This window comes from Staurois parvus, unplaced genomic scaffold (assembly GCF_062004578.1).
Source record: "Staurois parvus isolate SC_StPar_1 unplaced genomic scaffold, SC_StPar_1.0 ptg000418l, whole genome shotgun sequence".
Classification (NCBI taxonomy): domain Eukaryota; kingdom Metazoa; phylum Chordata; class Amphibia; order Anura; family Ranidae; genus Staurois; species Staurois parvus.
This window is the reverse complement of record NW_028318214.1, coordinates 807,928-827,245: the sequence shown is the minus strand read 5'-3', so window position 1 is coordinate 827,245 and position 19,318 is coordinate 807,928. Positions and strand designations below refer to the sequence as shown.

Here is a 19,318-nt window from a genome sequence, read left to right as displayed (position 1 = left end):
TCCCACAGGGGCCACGTTTTCTGTGAATGGTCAGCATTATTTGATAAACAGGCATCTGCAACTCAATATAAACATGTGCATTTCTGTTCTAAGATTAAAAAAGTGTATGATAAATAAAAAGCTGCTGACAAAGGTTAACAGATCCAAGGAACTCAAATAGTGCAGTCCTGATCAAATCAATAATTAATACAAATGAACAGAAAAGTGGTAATCAAAGTCCAACATCAACTGATACTGCTCAAATGTACTAAAAGTCCACAAAGCTGCAAAAAATGCTTTCAGAAATCAGAGGGAAAAACACCAACTAATCCAACAGAGCTGGAGGAAGAAACACCTCAGAAATCCGGTGATAACAGTGAGTTAGAGCTCATAAGAAGCTGTTAGGCTTTCAAACTAATGAAAAGCCAGCAGCGCTTTAGGGGTTAACCCCCAACAGGTCCATGGTAGATGAAATGACAGTGCTCAGACCCTTGGTTCAGCTCCAACTTCACTTTCAGGCAATAGGGGCATACATGTCGATAATGCATTCCTTCCAGCTGGTGGCCGCTAAGAGTGGTGATGGTACCTAACGTGACGTCACCACGCTTAGCTGCTGTCGGTCAGAAGGAATGCATTATCAACATTGTGATTGCTGCAGCTTTGAGACCGATGATGCCTGCCTACTTTTAACTGAATGTCAGTGCAATATTTTCATCTTAAATAATTATTTTGTATAAGGATATACTGCACTATGAGTTTTTATATTTTATACGTTCCTATAGCCTGAAAGTGAAGTTGGAGCAGAACGGAGGGTCAGAGCACTGCCATATCATATACCACAGACCTTTGTGAGGTTAACCCCTAAAGCGCTGCTGGCTTTCCATTAGAAAGCCTAACAGCTTATTACCAGATTTCTGAGGTGTTTCTCCCTCCGGCTCTGTTGGATTAGTGGCTGATTTCTGGAAGCACTTTTTGCACCTTTGTGGACTTTTAGTACATTTGAGCACGATTATCAATTTAAGCTGCAACTCAATACATGAAATATGCAGACCTGGTCAAGAAATTGAGTTGTTGCTTTAACAAGTATTACAATAGAAAACTTGTGTGATCTAAGTAACCTTTATTGTGAAATGATTGTTGTGGCAGAAACTGCTGACCTCTGGGGATTTTCACACATTAGCATCTCTAAAGTCTGCAGAGAATGTGCAAAACATCCAGTGAGAGGCAGTTCTGTGGGTGAAAATATCTGGTCAACAACAGAGCTAAAAATAGTCACATTCCTCTAAAGCTGAACTCCAGACTGTGTTCAATAATATACCATTAAATGTGTGTTTTGTCTTTTTTTTTAATGCAAGCAGTTTAACCATGTGCCGGCCAATGACATAGCTATATGACATTGGGTATGAGTGGTTATACCGAGGCAGCTGCAGCCATAAAGCCATTTTTTTTTTGAGCCAGGGATGCTGAAAAAATTAAAAGAGATCTGAGCAGCTAATTAGACGCTGTATCACTTTTACATGCAATAGAAGGGGGTAGTTCCCTCCCGCCACCTTCCCGAGCTCCCCTGTTCCACTGGGGAGCCCAGGACTGAAGCCCGCTGATCATAGAGATGACCGAGGACTGGAATATCCGGATCATCTCTATGGTCTGAAAAAACTGGAAGCGATGAGTATTTTCTCCCTTCCGGTCTCGGTCTAATGTAAACAGACCATTACTGGCCTGTGAAAGCAACAGATCAAATGGATCTCGGTTTCATCTGATGCTTTGAAGGGCAGAGGAGAGATATTGGGTCTAGTAGACCTCAGATCTCTCCAAAAGGAGGACCTTTCACTGCTCCAGCTATCACAGGGGATGTTGTTCATCCCTTGCGATAGCCATAACCGTGATTTAAAAATAACAGATTGTACGAATAAAAAAAACAACTGAATAAAATTTAAAAAAGTACCCCCTGTGCTGGCGTGCAAAAGTGAACACATATGTAGGTGTTCGCACCACACGTGGGATATCACCACAAATGTTATAGTGAGAGCAATAATTCTAGCACCACAACTCCTGTGTTACTCTAAATTGGTGACCTGTAAAGGCGTTTAAAGAATTGCCTAAGGAGATTTTTTAAGTACCATCATTTGTTGCCATTCCATGAGTGTGCACAATTTTAAAGCGTGACATGTTAGGTATCTATTTACTTAGCTTAATATCATCTTTTATATTTTACCAAAGATTTGAGCATTATATTGTGTGTTTGTGCATTAAAATATATTTTTTCTAAAAAAATTGGGTTTGAAAAACCAGGCCTCTGTTTAAAAAAAAAATAAATATATATATATGTATAATGTGTGAGGAATGTCAGAACTGTACTGGGGTTCAAGTGGTTAAGCACCTGGAGGATTTCAGTCTCTTACAGTCCCCTGTACAGCAGAACTCAAACTGGGGAAGGAGACACAGCAAAAGGAGCCAGTCAGCTATCCTGCAATGGTCATATACCAACAGAGAACATGCCGATAAAAGGAAAGAGAAAACAATCCTTCCCTGACATTCAAAAAGCTGCTCGTATGCCACCCCATCAGTGTTTTGTTTATCTACAGGTATGCCATTTTTTTGCCTCTAATACCGCTTCGCTGACTCTTGAGAAACCTACCCCTTTTGAGCATATCTGCATCCAAGGCACATACCAACGGGGCATAATATCTGCTACGTATAAATTGCTTTTAGAAGCCTGCTCTTTTTCTATTGATACTCGCCTTTATATGCGTAAATGGTCCAGTTTCCTTCAATGCGATATTGGCTAGGATCAGTGGAATAGGATTTAGGAGGCCGCCTCTAAATCTTCTTTTTGTGTAGTGTATAAAGAAAATACTTATAATATCCTGATGTTTTGGTAAAGGACTCCTGAGTTTCTCCATGCATGTAACCCAAATGTTTCTTCTGTTTGCTGGCATTGTGGAATAGAAACTGGCACTCTTTTCCAAATTTAATGGGATTGCCGGTCCTTTGCGCCCTTTTGGAGGGAGGCCCTTACCCTATTGCGGTTACTTTTGCAGGCTCCTGTTCCTTTTGAACCCATTTACTTTCTGCTGGGTCTACCTTTTTCGGGTCTCTCTAAATGTGCACAGAAACTTTCCACCCACATTTTAACGGCAGCCAGGAAAATCATTCCCATGCTTTGGCTCTCTTCTATATCCCCCACGTTACCAGAACTGATGAAGGTCATAGCAGAGATTAGGAAGAAGGAGTACTTAACTGCTTTACACTCTGCCACTGTCCCTGCGTTTGAGGCAGTTTGGATCCATGGGACACCAATAACACAGATTTGTCTGCTCAGATTGTTTGTGATTGATTGCCATTTCAGTGTTCTGTATCGACATTGTATGTACTTATGCACCTCTCATCGATGAGCTTGTTTTTCGGCTTTCCCTCTCTTCTTTTATTTTACGTTTGCGACTGCTTGTTGTAATATGTTTGAAAATCAATAAAAAGTTAATTACAAAAAAAAAGAAAGAAGAAGTTACAGGGAGATGAGCTCATCAGTCAGCTGCTTCTCCTTTTACTGTCCAGTCACAAGCTAGGGAGGAACAAGACCTGAATGTGTTACTTAATTGTTGCAGTGAAAAATCAGGTCACCTGTCATGCCAGACTACTGTGTGGCAGATCTAGGACTGGATGGACTGAAACACAAATTATTTGGCAGGAATAACTGCTCAATTTTGTTTTTCATCTGTGCATTTATTTCTATGTGCAGTTTTAAGCAGGCCATCACCTTTACTGATGTCATCGGGAGCTGGCCGTCCCTTCTAGTTTCTTTCATCCAGCCCTGTGATGGTGCTGCACACTGTGTTCTAAATTGCCTTGAAGCCTCTAGGGATGCATGACTGGGGGAAATTTCCCCAATGGTGCCCAGATAGCAAAAAAAAAAAAAATGCAGGGTTGTTAAAATGATACTAAACTCTGGATTAAACATTATTATATTCCAAAATGTATTCTGAACTCAAAAAAGTATATCCTCTTGCTTTCAGCATCTTCCAAATATCTTTTTTTTTGCTGCCGTAATCTGACTTCCTTTTTGAAGGTGTCTACATTCATTTCCCTTGGTCCCACTATATGTGTGAACATAGCCACCCTTTCTTGCTCGAGATGGACTATGGGATTTGTAGTGAGCATAGAGCAGTACACACGACCATAACCATAGCTTCCAACTGACCCTGATTTCGAGGGACTGTACCACAATTCAGAGCAAATTGCCTCTGTCCCTCTTTCTTCCTCATTTGTCCCTCATTTTGGTCTGATCTATGTAGTTGTATATAAAATAAACGATCTATCAAAAATTGTTTTACAGCGCTACGCCTTTCATCCAATTTCTAAATTGCTGCATTTGTAAACTCCAAAAGCCAGTATAACGGTCTAGAAATGGTAAAAAAAAAAAACACTTGTGGGTTTATTCAATTATTTTTTGTACAATTCTCCTCTAATGGGGGGGGGGGGGGGGGGGGAGGCAGGGTGTGTGTCTTATAACTAAATACTTTTGCTAATAGGTGTCCCTCATTCCCATCTTGAGAGGTATGCTATAACTAACATGCACTGCATGGCATGCAGATTATTTTTGAAGAACATTGTTTGGCATCACTTTAACCACTCCCTACTCTATCCAAAACAAAAAAAAATGGCTATAACACACACTTTAATTCCTGAAGAGTTAAAAGATACAAAGTTACAGGGTTCATCAAATGTGTGCCTGTTCATGATCCGGTAATGTCTAGCAATTCAACAAATAAGTAACAGTCATCCGTGGGCGAGTCTGTCTGTGTCCCTGTCCTAGGGAACACAAAATTCGGGAATGTGTGAACTGTGCCACCTCCAGTAAGAACTGAACTGTATGTCTGTATCATCATAAATGGGGGGGGGGGGGGATAAAACAAACATGAGACAAGGTTCTCACAGGACGTGGTGTAATAGCCGGCTCGGTCTCTGACGTTCTGTGGCCTTTACGCCTGCTATATTTTGAATTTTTCCTACTTAATCAGCCAGATATTCCCTGGCCGCTGACAGCTCAATCACCAACGTCATTCCTCGTAACACTAAAGCCCTATTTATAGTCCACCTGGGACTGGAAGTGGCTTACTGATTCCCTTTCGCTATTTAAAAATAAGATGTGATGATGTTAATAGGAAGATATAAAAATAATAATAAAGTGAACCTGTTCTTTTTAAACTTTTAAAAAGTCTTGTCTAAAAGCAGATACCACAAGATCCTTTCTAATACCCTCATTAGCAAGAATTGTGGTGCCCAGCTCCGATTTATGTTCATTTTTTCTTCCTTGAACCTGATTTTATGGTTAAGTATAAAGAATTATTATTATTATTTTAATACAGGATTTATATAGCACCAACAGTTTGCTCAGCGCTTTACAAAATGAAGGTAGACATGACAGTTACAATACAATCTGATACAAGAGGAAACAGAGGGCCCGGCTCGTAGGAGCTTACAATCTAGGAATAAATAAGCCAAAGTTAGATTAGATTTTTTTGGTCACAAAAACATAAAATATTACATATATTTTGTATTCATACTTTCACTAAGCAGACAGAGCTTTAGGTTCAGTTTAGTCTATCCTTATTAATGTTGTTGAAAAAATCTGTAGACAGATCTCAATAGCTCAAACCTAAATGTAAACACACAGCTGAAGTGACTCCTACCTTCTTGTTAAAGTTGTTGTAAACCTTTGACATGAAATATGAACAAAGCATATCCTTCTATAGTGTGTATTTGTCTCAATTATAAACACTAAGTGTCATTTCTGTCTGCTGCTTCATTCCTCTGTTATCAGCATGAGTCACTCCTGAAACCAAAAAAAAAAAATGGTGACAGGGAAGGGAGCTCCAGCAGATTGACAACCTCAGATCTGTTCCTATGAGCTGCGTGTGTTGGGGGGGGTCTTTTCCCTCCAATCAACTCTCAGAGCTTTCCTAACTAATCTCTGCGGAGTGTAACTTCAGCTTCCCAACCTTCTTTTTCCTGATCTCTCAGACAAGCTTAAAAAAAATTCAGCACTTTGAACGGATATAGAGAAGGGAATACTGCAGATAAACAGGTACAACTTATGTAGGAGGATTTGTTTTATCTATGTGTATCAAATGAGGCCAGTCACTTGGGTATATGGAAGGGTTTACGGCTAATTTAATACAAAGTTTAAAGTGTCACGAACACTGATGGCGACCTCTAGTGGCCCACTGGCCGGAGTCCCCCAGGGCACGGAGTCTAAGCCCAGGTCTGCTGGTTCACCAGAGCCCCTGATGGTGAGGATGGACTTGAAGCAGACCAGGACCAGGTCATGACCCCTGAGTGACACCAACTGTGGTAAAGGCAACAGCCAATGGCGTGTAACGGGTAGGAGCCAGATGTGAAGAGGTGTGACGTGGTCAGGCAAGCCGGGTAGGTAACAGCGAGGCAGACGGTACAGATCGGTAGACAAAGAGTAATCGGGTCACAAGCCGGGTTCGGTAACAGCAGGTCAGACAAAAGGAGCAGGCAGAGGATGGTCAGGGCGAGCCAAAGGTCAGGGCAGGAGAAGACAGCGGTATCAGGTCCAGGCAGGGTCAGCAACAAGGCAATCAGCATACAAGAAGAGCAGGAACACAGGAACAGGGAGAAGACCATCAGGCAACTTGTGTCTGTGCAGGGCTGGTTTAAGTAGCCCGCCCAGCGCTGACAGGTGCGCCTGGGTCCTAGTGCCTGCCCAGCGCCGTCATAGGTGACAGGCGCACCTGGGTCCTATTGCCCGCCTGCCTGCATGTCTTGTTGGACACCTACACATGTGCAGACTCATGCGTCGCGGTGGTCCCTGACAGTCAGTTCACCATTCAGAAAAAATAAAAAGGTGAACTAAAACCGTACACCCTCCCCACTCCCTGGTCCTTGCTGTACTTACCTCCGGTGATGCTGATCTGTCAGTGCTCACACAGCTAGTTAAGCAGTCCACACATTTGAATTTCCCATTCTTCTCTTTCTTCTCTGTGCAGCACTTCCAGGACAGAAAAAGTGCATGCGCTGACCAATCAGAATTGCTCTGGCCTGTCTCAGAAGTGCTGCACAGAGAAGAAGGAGAAGAGCGGGAATTTAAAATCCCTGGACTGCTGGACAGGCTGTGTGGGCACAGACCACTCAGCTTCCCCAGAGGTAAGTACAACAGGACCGGGGGGGGGGGGGGGGGTGAACCAACACTTTAAATCAGAGATAGAGAAATTAAATAGTTTATGCTCAACTTACTTTTCAGCAAACCTATTATGCTTTGTATAAGCAGTGGCTTCACTGCAGAGCACATACATGACCCCTATTAAGTCAGACACAGCTCTCCAATCAGTAGGGAGGAACACAATTCTTTGCTGATTGTAATTATAGGTCTGCAGAGAGACCATTATTTCTACAAAGAAATTAGGGTCCTTCTCTACAGCATGCTGGTAGGCGAAGGCTTTTCTACTCAGGCTGTGGCTGCTTTCTAAAGAAGACAAACTGTAAGCCTTTGCACGCCTTTTGCTTTAATGCATCTGGCATGTATTTAGCCATTTTAAACAAAAATTAATTTGTGCTTTACAACAAGTCCTCATTGACCTTGTAGCAGCAACCACTGTAGAGTAACCCTTCCTCAATGTTCGCAGTGAAAGATTTTTTTTTTGTTCACTTCCTCTACGTTGTACATAGCTCAGCTCTTCCCTCCCAGTAGTGAGTTGACAGCCTGCCAGCCTTTGAATCTCTATTGCAAATACAGAGCGAATGTACAGAAAGAGCAGAGAGCAGAGTGCTGAGACCAGATCTAATTGCCTTCAGTGCTACTATTGTAAATTTTAAGGATGAATGAGGGATAAATGAGGATTAATGAAAGCTTGTTTTAAAAATATGAAAATAAATGAATGTCTGTAGCCTGGTAACAGTCCTAATTTAAATATGTGTTTGTGAAAAAAAAAAGATTTTTACAGAAATAGTAAAAAGTAGATGAAAAACCTTCAAAACATTAAAGTGGTCGTAAACCCTATATATATACCCAGGTAAGCAACTGGCCTGAGGTGCTACACAGATGAAACAAATCCTCTTACATACGTTGTACCTGTATATCTGCGGTCTTCTCTTCTCTACATCTGTTCAAAGGGCTGAATTTATACAGTTTGTCTGAGATTTCAGAAAAAAAGGGGGCGAAGAGCAGAAATTACACACTACAGAGCTCAGTGAAGAGAGCTCTGACAGCTGATTGGAGGGAAGAGACACACTCCTCTCCAAACAGCTCACAGGAACAGAGCTGAGGCTGTCAATCTGCTGGAGCTCCCTCCCCTGTCACCATTTTCTCTTGGTGTCGGGAAAACTTGTTAGAAGTTATAGATACTGATAGCAGATTATCGAAGCAGGAGGCAGAAATGTCACTTAGTTCTCTTAATTGAGACAAGTACACACTATGGAGGGATATACTTTGTAAATTTTTCATGTCTGAGGTTTACAACCATTTTAAATAAAATGCATTGTAAACCAGATTAGTCTACCATAACAATAAATAAACTTTCATAAAATGCATATAAATGTACTTCCACAACAAAAAAGCACTAGAGACTCATTTGACAGAATAAAGGAGACTTACCGTTTGCAACTCCCCACATTCGTTCCTCTTGAAACTGCAACATCTGATAGATGAATCCCATTCCTTCCTCCCCTATTAAATTTTTACTGGGTACTCGGACATCTTCAAAGAATATTTGAGCCGTGTCTGATGACTTCATTCCCATTTTGTCAATTTTCTTGGTAACATGGACACCTAAGAAAAAAATACAAAGCAATATGGATTAAAGAGGATTTCCAGGAAGAAAATTAATTCAAACTATTATAATGAACAATTGACTTATATATGCACCTAGTCTTTGGCTCTAGCAATATGATTTATAAACTCTAAAAAGGGTAACTACATGTTCTCAGATTACACATTTTATAAAGACTCAAACATGCCTGAGATCTGCCTAACCTTTAGCTGAACCATGAGATTGCTAACTCCAAGTCAATAAAAATAGGATATTTAACATCAGTTGATGGCATCACTGCCCTCCCACCCCCTAAAAAAATCATATTTTTCAGTTGCAACCAACATAAATGCATAAATGATTTTTGTCTGTCACCCTTGCTTTCTTGCAGTGGTCAATATAATCCCGCTGCCAGCCTGTTTTGAAATAAATTACAGCTAGTGTGGTCAGGGTGATAACAGTTTAAAATAAAGAAGAATTACAAAGCAGTTATACCTAGCTTAACAAAGTGAAAAGTGGATGAGACCAGGAGGATGCAGCAAAATGAAAAGTGGATAAAGGAATGCAGACAACAAATATAAACTGGACAAAGCCAAGAGGATGCAACAAAGTGAAAAGTGAATGAGGACAAGAGGATGCAACAAAGTGAAAAGTGGATGAAGCCAAGAGGATGCAACAAAGTGAAAAGTGGATGAGGACAAGAAGATGCAACAAAGTGAAAAGTGGATGAAGCCAAGAGGATGCAACAAATGAAAAGTGGATGAAGCCAAGAGGATTCAACAAAGTGAAAAGTGGATGAAGCCAAGAGGATGCAACAAAGTGAAAAGTGGGTGAGGACAAGAGGATGTAACAAAGTGAAAAGCGGATGAAGCCAAGAGGATGCAACAAAGTGAAAAGTGGCTGAAGCCAAGAGGATGCAACAAAGTGAAAAGTGGATGAAGCCAAGAGGATGCAACAAAGTGAAAAGTGGATGAAGCCAAGAGGATGCAACAAATGAAAAGTGGATGAAGCCAAGAGGATGCAACAAATGAAAAGTGGATGAAGACAAGAGGATGCAACAAAGTGAAAAGTGGATGAAGCCAAGAGGATGCAACAAATGAAAAGTGGATGAAGCCAAGAGGATTCAACAAAGTGAAAAGTGGATGAAGCCAAGAGGATGCAACAAAGAGAAAATTGGGTGAGGACAAGAGGATGTAACAAAGTGAAAAGCGGATGAAGCCAAGAGGATGCAACAAAGTGAAAAGTGAATGAAGCCAAGAGGATGCAACAAAGTGAAAAGTGGATGAAGCCAATAGGATGCAACAAAGTGAAAAGTGGCTGAAGCCAAGAGGATGCAACAAAGTGAAAAGTGGATGAAGCCAAGAGGATGCAACAAAGTGAAAAGTGGATGAAGCCAAGAGGATGCAACAAATGAAAAGTGGATGAAGCCAAGAGGATGCAACAAATGAAAAGTGGATGAAGCCAAGAGGATGCAACAAATGAAAAGTGGATGAAGACAAGAGGATGCAACAAAGTGAAAAGTGGATGAAGCCAAGAGGATGCAACAAAGTGAAAAGTGGATGAAGCCAAGAGGATGCAACAAAGTGAAAAGTGGATGAAGCCAAGAGGATGCAACAAAGTGAAAAGTGGATGAAGCCAAGAGGATGCAACAAATGAAAAGTGGATGAAGCCAAGAGGATGCAACAAATGAAAAGTGGATGAAGCCAAGAGGATGCAACAAATGAAAAGTGGATGAAGACAAGAGGATGCAACAAAGTGAAAAGTGGATGAAGCCAAGAGGATGCAACAAAGTGAAAAGTGGATGAAGCCAAGAGGATGCAACAAAGTGAAAAGTGGATGAGGACAAGAGGATGCAACAAAGTGAAAAGTGGATGAAGCCAAGAGGATGCAACAAATGAAAAGTGGATGAAGCCAAGAGGATGCAACAAATGAAAAGTGGATGAAGCCAAGAGGATGCAACAAATGAAAAGTGGATGAAGACAAGAGGATGCAACAAAGTGAAAAGTGGATGAAGCCAAGAGGATGCAACAAAGTGAAAAGTGGATGAAGCCAAGAGGATGCAACAAAGTGAAAAGTGGATGAGGACAAGAGGATGCAACAAAGTGAAAAGTGGATGAAGCCAAGAGGATGCAACAAAGTGAAAAGTGGATGAAGCCAAGAGGATGCAACAAAGTGAAAAGTGGATGAGGACAAGAGGATGCAACAAAGTGAAAAGTGGATGAAGCCAAGAGGATGCAACAAAGTGAAAAGTGGATGAAGCCAAGAGGATGCAACAAAGTGAAAAGTGGATGAAGCCAAGAGGATGCAACAAAGTGAAAAGTGGATGAGGCCAAGAGGATGCCAAAAAGTGAATAGTGGATGAGACCAAAAGGAGGCAACAAAGTGAATAGTGGGTGATGCCAAGAAGATGCAACAAAGTGCAAAGTGGATGAACCCAAGAGGATACAACAAAGTGAAAAGCGGATGAGGCCAGGGGAATGCAAGAAAGTAAAAAGCTGATGAGGCCAGAAGGAAGCAACAAGATTAAAAGTTTATGAAGCTAAGAGGAGACAGCAAAATGAAAACAGGATAAGGATAGAAGGAGGAACTAAAGTGAAATGCAACAAAATAAAAAGTGGTTGAGCCCAGAAGCATGCAAAAAACTAAAAAGTATATGAAGAAAATGAAAAGTGGATGAGGCCAGAAGGACGCAACTTTGTGAAAAGTGGATGAAGTGAGAAAGTCGTAACAAAATGAAGATAGATGAAAGAGGATGAAAGAACAGCAAGAGGTTTGGTCAAAGCAAACACATTTCCTATAGTTTTCAAATGATCTGTTTAAGTTTCCAGAAGTAGAATTTCTTAAAAGTGTTATTTCAGTTTATGAATATCATATGGACACATATTCAAATTAGCTGATCACCTTGGAAGATTATACAGCAGTTTGCTTGAGCCCACAGTGTGTATGAACACTACCACTCATGTAGGCAGTGACACATTGAGGAGCAGTGGCCTCACACAGGTCCTGATTTTGTAAACTCTTCCATGTAATTATGGCTGTTAACGCCATTGTAAAACAAAAAAAGCAAGTATTTGTTCAGAGAAATAGTTGCTCTTTGTCTAAATGTACACATAATGATTGAATCAGAGCAATCACACTTTGTAATTCAAAGTGTTTGATTCACCTGAATATTTGCAAACAGATCCTTAGAGAATTGCGAAGTTCTGAAATTGAGGCAATCTATATTTATATATTGTCAGTTTGGACTAAACACTTGCCACCATTCAGATAATGGAAAAAATATGTGCATTATGCCCTGTTTATGAATTAATTAATCTATCACTACTAAGTAGTATTGTACAGTTAGGTCCATATACTGTATATTTGGACACAGGCACAATTTTACTTTTTTCAGGTATTTACCAAAACATATTCAAGCTATAGTTATATAATGGATATGGGCTGAAAGTGCACACTCAAGTTTAATTTGAAGGTATGTACATCCAGGTTTAGGAATTACAGCTCTTAAGAGTAGCCATCCCCCCGTTTTCAAGGGACTAAAAGTAATTGGACAAATGAATATAATCATAAATAAAATGTTGTTTTTTAATATTTATGGACCTAACTGTATATAATATGCATAGCACAGTTACAGCTAGAAGATGCGAGTACGGTGAAGTCACCTTAGACAATTAGTCATATATCTTGGGGCAGGTAAGACAATACATTTTCTGTCTAGCTACTAAAAGTGAATCACCAGCTTAGCATAATACACTTTCCTTGAATGTTGCTATGGCCAGACTCAGCGTACAGGAGAAGAATAAAATGAGACAATGAGAGCTTCCCCTCTGGCAGTAAACGTGTACTCCGGGCAAGGTCACCAACTCAAGAGATGTACCGCACACACAAAAGTGACTTCATTGATAGACAAGTCTGCATTGTAACAGTGTCTACTGCCCATCTAGCCGGGTTCCCACACTTGGCCTTAAGACAAAAATAGTCTGCAGGAAATATTTTATCGTCAGTATGATTTTATAGTAAGTACAAGTCTTCACAGCAAGAGTGACTACCGTATATACTCGAGTATAAGCCGACCCGAATATAAGCCGAGGTACCTAATTTTACCACAAAAAACTGGGAAAAACTATTGACTTGAGTATAAGCCGAGGGTATCAGTGGGAGGAATAGTGCCCCATCATTGGTGTCAGTGGGAGGAATAGTGCCCCATCATTGGTGTCAGTGGGAGGAATAGTGCCCCATCATTGGTGTCAGTGGGAGGAATAGTGCCCCATCATTGGTGTCAGTGGGAGGAATAGTGCCCCATCATTGGTGTCAGTGGGAGGAATAGTGCCCCATCATTGGTATCACTGGGAGGATTAGTGCCCCATCGTTAGTGTCAGTGGGAGGAATAGTGCCCCATCATTAGTATCAGTGGGAGGAATAGTGCCCCATCATTGGTGTCAGTGGGAGGAATAGTGTCCCATCATTGGTATCAGTGGGAGGAATAGTGCCCCATCATTGGTATCAGTGGGAGGAATAGTGCCCCATCATTAGTATCAGTGGGAGGAATAGTGCCCCATCATTGGTGTCAGTGGGAGGAATAGTGCCCCATCGTTGGTGTCAGTGGGAGGAATAATGCCCCATCATTAGTATCAGTGACACCAATGATGCGGCACTATTCCTCCCACTGACACCAATGACACTTGCTGACCCCTGTTGCAGTATGGTGCTGCTGTAGCCAGCATATGTGGTTGCAGCAGCACCTCTGCACTGCACACTTACCGGCTTTTCCCTCACTCGATTTTCGCGGGTCCGCTCGGCTCCGCCTCCTCGCCTGTGATTGGCCGCCTGTGTACCTTTCCTGAGCTACAGTTCTGGCGGCCAATCACCGGGGAGGAGGCAGAGCCGAGCGGCAGGAGTGAGGGAGTGGCCGGAGTGACGGAAGGAGCAGCTCTTCCTGGATGGATCATCGTGGGAGCCAGGTAAGAGACGGCAGCCCTCTGCCCACCCCTGTACGCGCCCCCCTTGACGGAGCCTCGCGCCCCCCCTGGGGGGCGCACCCCACTATTTGAGAAGCACTGGCTTTAGAAGCAGCGCCCCCTGCTAGACATCTGCAGACGTTGACTCGAGTATAAGCCGAGGGGGCCGTTTTTCAGCACAAAAAATGTGCTGAAAAATTCGGCTTATACTCGAGTATATACGGTAAGCTGTAGAACAATGACATTTCCCATGGCAAACTCCATAACTAGCTTTAAAAATGTTTTTTTTTTTTACAGGAAAGTGTATCAGAAGCTACAATTAGAGGAAAATGTAGAGGAACTGATTCATGCCACTTAAGAAGTTGAGTCTAATCAAAGCAGGATATTTAAAACAAGAAGCTATTGAAATTTCTAAATATAAGTAACACTTTCCCCTGTTGTACTTGTATGTGTAGGCTCTGTCTTGAATCCATCGTGACTTTCTGAGCCGGGGCCATCCCCCTCTGCTATACTATAAGGATTTATGCACAAATTAACAATAGAATCATGAGCTCTACCATTCTCCCTTACTTGCTGGTGTCAGCAGTCATGCAGTAGATAGAAATGTCACACATTAACCCAACTCCACACCATCACCCCCTGCCCATCCTACTAAAAAAAAACCCTTAACACAATACTTAGAAAGAATATGTACACCCAGCATTTAATATTCCTGCCTGCTGTACCATGTACTTGTATGAAAAAGTATCCTGTTCTCTTTGAATTGAATTGCTTCCTTTGTGTGAAATCCCTGGTGTTCCTGCCAGTCCCTCTGCTTTCAGATTAAAACAGACCACACTAAGCATGACAGCACAGCATGGTCAGTTCTCTTGCTGTGCTGCTCTTCTCCAATGATCAGACATTTGCTAACCCCCCCCCCCTTCGCACAGCCATTCACTGGAAAGACCAGTGTGCTGCTCTTCCTCCTCCCCCAGCTCTCTGTGCAGATAGGAAAAATGTGATCGCTTAAAAAAAAAAAAAAAAAAAAAAAGGAAAAGAAGGTATTTATAACGTTTTTATCCACACACAAATGTTTGACGTTTCATTTCTATTTTAAACTGAATGGGTTGTTTTACAAGGTGAGGATTACATACACTTTAACCACAGCACACTCTAGTGCTGCACTCTAGGTCCTTTTATTCCAGGATATTTGATGCCCAGCATCACTCCACCCACTTCCTGTTATCCTGAGGTGTCATGGACACACCTTTTAGGATGTGTCATCAATAAGCTCTGGGCCCATAGGGGAATGATGCAGAGAAGTAGCCATGTTAGGCAAAAAGCGTTCTACCTAACCTGGAAATGGGCTTTAGGGTGACATATGCCCGATTCTCATGCTAAAGGATCAAACTCAAAGTAAAGCTATATACAATTTGTTCATAAGTTTGATGACACAAACACATTTAAGACTTTTCATTTTTTAATTTTAAGAATATTCTTTTAAGAATATTTGAAAGAATTTTAACTTTAATTTAAAAAGGTAATTTAAACCTTTTAAAACATTTTACAAATTTGAAAAATAAGCATTTAAAAATGTAAATTTAAGATAAAAATTTAAGAATTTTAATTATAACTTTTAAGAATACTCATGTCTCTAATAAAGGTTTTGTTCACTACATATAAAGTGATACCGTTCCGTCCTAAGAAAGTAGATATAATCCATAACATGCGTCAAGAAGAAGTGGAGAGACGCTCCGCCATTGACCATGACCTTTACTTACTTTGTAGTAACATTTCTTGAACGAAAAACTGGTTATCTTCTCTTACATGCAAGTATTTGTTATAAAACTAAGTGGTATTTTAGAATCCAACTATCCATCAGCATTTATTTGTAGATCAATAAACTATTTGTACTTTCAAGCTATGGCATTCATAGATATCTGTAAAGTCTGCATTAGTATTTTTTTTTTTGGCTATCTATTCAGGTAATTAATAAGCCCAACCATGACAGGTCATTAGGCCAAGATACCCCTGGGAGATACAGACATAGTAGGAGGAAAGACTGATGGCAATTACCAACTAGCTATTCCTTTCCTTCTTTCCGAGTCCGAATTCTTAAGCCGAAAGAACAACTCGAATATTCTGGGCCAACAGCTCTGTCAGTCCTCTGCCTGCTGCAATTGATACACTAGAATATGAGAGTCTTCATGAATAAACGTCAGTGTGGAATTGCTCACTTCAGTTTCTCAGTTTTGCATTTCTCAACAGCCAGTGAATCTTATATGAAACTTCAGTTGAAGAGGGCAGAAATTACTTTATTGCTGGATCAATGGCCTATTCACACTCTGTGTTGTACTGCATGAAAATGTCTTTCATGTACAGTTCCCATTATTTACCATGGGCCTAATTCACAGTTATGTGCTGCAGATTGGTGGTTTCTTTAAAGGAAATAGGACATGTAGCATTTTGGTGCATTTGCATGCATTATACAGGCCTACTGAAATGAATGAACAAAAATATACAGTACGTATAATGTATTTGTGTGTCTTTTAAAGTGATTCTGTCACTATTTAAAACAGGAAAAGCAAGCACTCAAGAGAGAACTGAACTCTGGAAGCTGAACCCCAAAAATGTGCGGCAGAGGGTACAGGACTAGTCACCAGTATTGCCTGTGGTCTTCCTGCAGCTGATTTTTTCCCTGCTATTGACTTACCATACTTTGTTCTGCACTGTGTCTGTGTGTGGAGGCACAATCATGGTAGAGGCTGGGCTTTGCTTTCTCATGTCAAAACCTCCAGCAAGGAGAACAATGAGCAGAACAGCAGTGACATCTCCAAACCTCACTTCAAGTCTCCTGAGACTATCAGAGGCAGCAATGCCTTACATCTCACACTGAAGATATACAAGTATGAAGCTGTAGGTAACAAACTGCCTGGGTATTCTCGCATGCCAGGAAGTTCTATGCTATTTTTCAGTTCAAGACAAAATGGTGCATTTTAGGTGAACTAACACCCTGCACCCTTCCTCCCCCTGGTTCCCACTGCACTTACCTCCCTGGGTGATTCAGTTTCACCATCCATACAGCTCAGTGCAGCAGTCTTGGGGTTTGAAAACTGTGCTGTTCTTCCCTTTCTTTCCCTAGGGATGTCAGGACAGATCAAAGTGGTCCTGATTGGTTGGTGCCTACAGGTGACCACGCTGTCTAATCCAAACCAATCTTACCCACCCGGCAACCCTATGGAAAAAAGAGGAAGAACAGCACGGTTTTCAAACCCCAAAACTGCTGCTTCGGGTTTCATGGACAGTGAAACTGAATCTCCCATGAAAAATAAGTGACACAGGGACCAGGGATGGGGGCTAGGGGTGGATGCGGGAGGGGGCAGGGTGTTAGTTCATTTTTTCTTAAAGGTGAACCTAGACTTTAAAGTCATGGACAGCTCCTAGAAAAGAGCAATTTGCTCTCTGGACCTGAACTGAGTTGTGTGCAGCACTCCTAAGTCCTGCCTGCTGTGTCCTGGGAGTGCAGTGATAAGTAGATAGGTTCAAGTTAACTTACCAGGTGTCTTCATAGGCAGACAAATAAGTGACTTATTTTTGTGTGAAGGACCAGTGCTGGTGTTGGTGAGGAGGCACATCCAGTCGGCTTGGCATCCATTTGTTATCCACATTTTGCTGCCGTTAATAACGTAATCATCACCCTTTTTCACTGCCGTGGTCTTAATACCTGGAATAGGGAGAACAGAACAGTTAGCAAGGTTTCCTACCTCTTTATAGGCTTGTGTTTATATCGATCATCAAATTACATTTATTGGAAGCTGTTTATAGTTTCTTTTCAATAGATTTTTATTAATTCTTCCAAAAAGGAAATACAAATGTACAAATAACACTGTTCAACAAATTTTTATTTTTTGCCAGTTTTGGAAACAAAAGGATCCATTTCTTAATGAATTTCACATTCTGAGTTCAAATATAACAATGAAATTTGTCAATTGGCTCTAGTTTTTCTGTAAACGGAAAGTTTTCTACTATAGGCGTAATGACTACATAATGCACAATAATTATATAGATAGATGTCTTTCCACAAATATAAAGCAAGTGATATTGACTACATAACAAAGCCTAAATGGCATAATATATTGCATAGGATTACCAAGAAAAATTATAGCCATAAGCTAAGTTGAATCATTTTAATACTTAGGATTCTCACTAGTTTTGTCTTCAGTTTGTGTCGGTTTTGCTTCTCTTGGCTTTTCTCTTGTATTCGAGGAAAGGGCTATCTCTTACAACTGTCCAGCAATAGTCAGCAAGCATTGATGGGCTTCATTTACCTTGATATCTTCTTTCCATAGCTGCAATGTCTTGATGGAAGCGCTCTCCGTGTTCATCACTCACTGCTCCACAGTTTGGTGGGAAAAAATCCAGATGCGAATGTAGAAAATGAATTTTTAGAGACATGTTGCAACCCAGATTTCTGTAAGTCTGGATGAGTTTTTCTACCACTTTCTTGTAGTCTGGTGTTTTATTGTTTCCAAGAAAATTTGATGTCACTGATACAAATGCTGTCCAGGCAGCCTTTTCCTTTCCACGCAACAGAGAAAGAAACTCATCATCATGAATAAGTTTACGAATCTGTGGCCCAACAAAGACTCCTTCATTTATTTTTGCAGCACTAAGTGCTGGAAATTTGCTAATCAGGTACTTGAAACCTGCTTTATTCTTGTCCATTGCCTTAACAAAGTTTTTCATTAATCCCAACTTGATGTGTAATGGAGGTAATAAGATCTTATTGCTGTCTACAAGTGCTGGATAGTTAACATTTTTTTCTCCAGGCTGCAATGACTGGCGTAATGGCCAGTCTCTTTTGGCATAGTGCATTTCTCTCGCACGACTGTCCCACTCACAGAGGAAGCAGCAGTACTTAGTATATCCACCTTGAAGTCCAAGTAGGATAGCAATCACCTTCAGGTCACCACAAATCGACCATTGATGTTCATCATAGTTGATGCACCTTAAAAGCTCTTTCAAGTTTTCATACGTTTCTTTCATTGAAACTCCGTAAGCAACTGGAACTGACGGCAGCTGATTGCCATTATGGAGCAAAACAGGTTTAAGACTCGCCTTTGAAGCATCAATGAACAGCCTCCACTCATCGGGATCATAGCATACGCCGATGGCTGAGATTAAACCATGAACATTGTTACATACAGCAATATCACCTTCCTGGACGAAGAATGGGATCAGATCTTTCTGACGATGACGGTAGAAAGACGTACGAACATCACTTGCTAGGAGATTCCACTGTTGTAGTCTTGACCCCAAAAGCTCTGCCTTGTTCTTCGGAAGATCCAGGTCTCTGATAAGATCGCTCAATTCCACTTGTGTAATGAGGTGGGGTTCAGTGGGTGTGGATGGAAGAAAGTCTGGGTCATGTGAGGTTGACGGTTGATGACTACACGCTTCAGGTTCTTCCTCACTTGACTCAACCACAAAGGATTCTGGTGCTTTAGGAATTGGTAGCCCCTCTCCATGAGGAACTGGACGTATTGCCGATGGAATATTTGGATAGTGCACAGATAACTTTTTCTTCTTATTTAGCCCTTTTGTTGGAGGCACCATACAAAAGTAACAATT

The 19,318-nt window shown here is 41.2% G+C and overlaps 1 protein-coding gene across 2 annotated transcripts in view; it reads right to left on the bottom strand.

Annotated features, from left to right (window-relative positions):
* LOC149454738 (putative acyl-CoA dehydrogenase 6) overlaps positions 1–19,318 on the bottom strand; it is a 147,120-nt gene that overhangs the window by 19,266 nt on the left and 108,536 nt on the right. For both annotated transcript variants that reach the window (XM_089687131.1, XM_089687132.1), the window contains exons 6-7: positions 17,244–17,411; positions 8,597–8,770 (exon numbers count right to left, since the gene is read on the bottom strand). In XM_089687131.1, the coding sequence (XP_089543257.1) occupies positions 8,597–8,770; positions 17,244–17,411 (342 nt within the window). The remainder of the gene's footprint in view (positions 1–8,596; positions 8,771–17,243; positions 17,412–19,318) is intronic.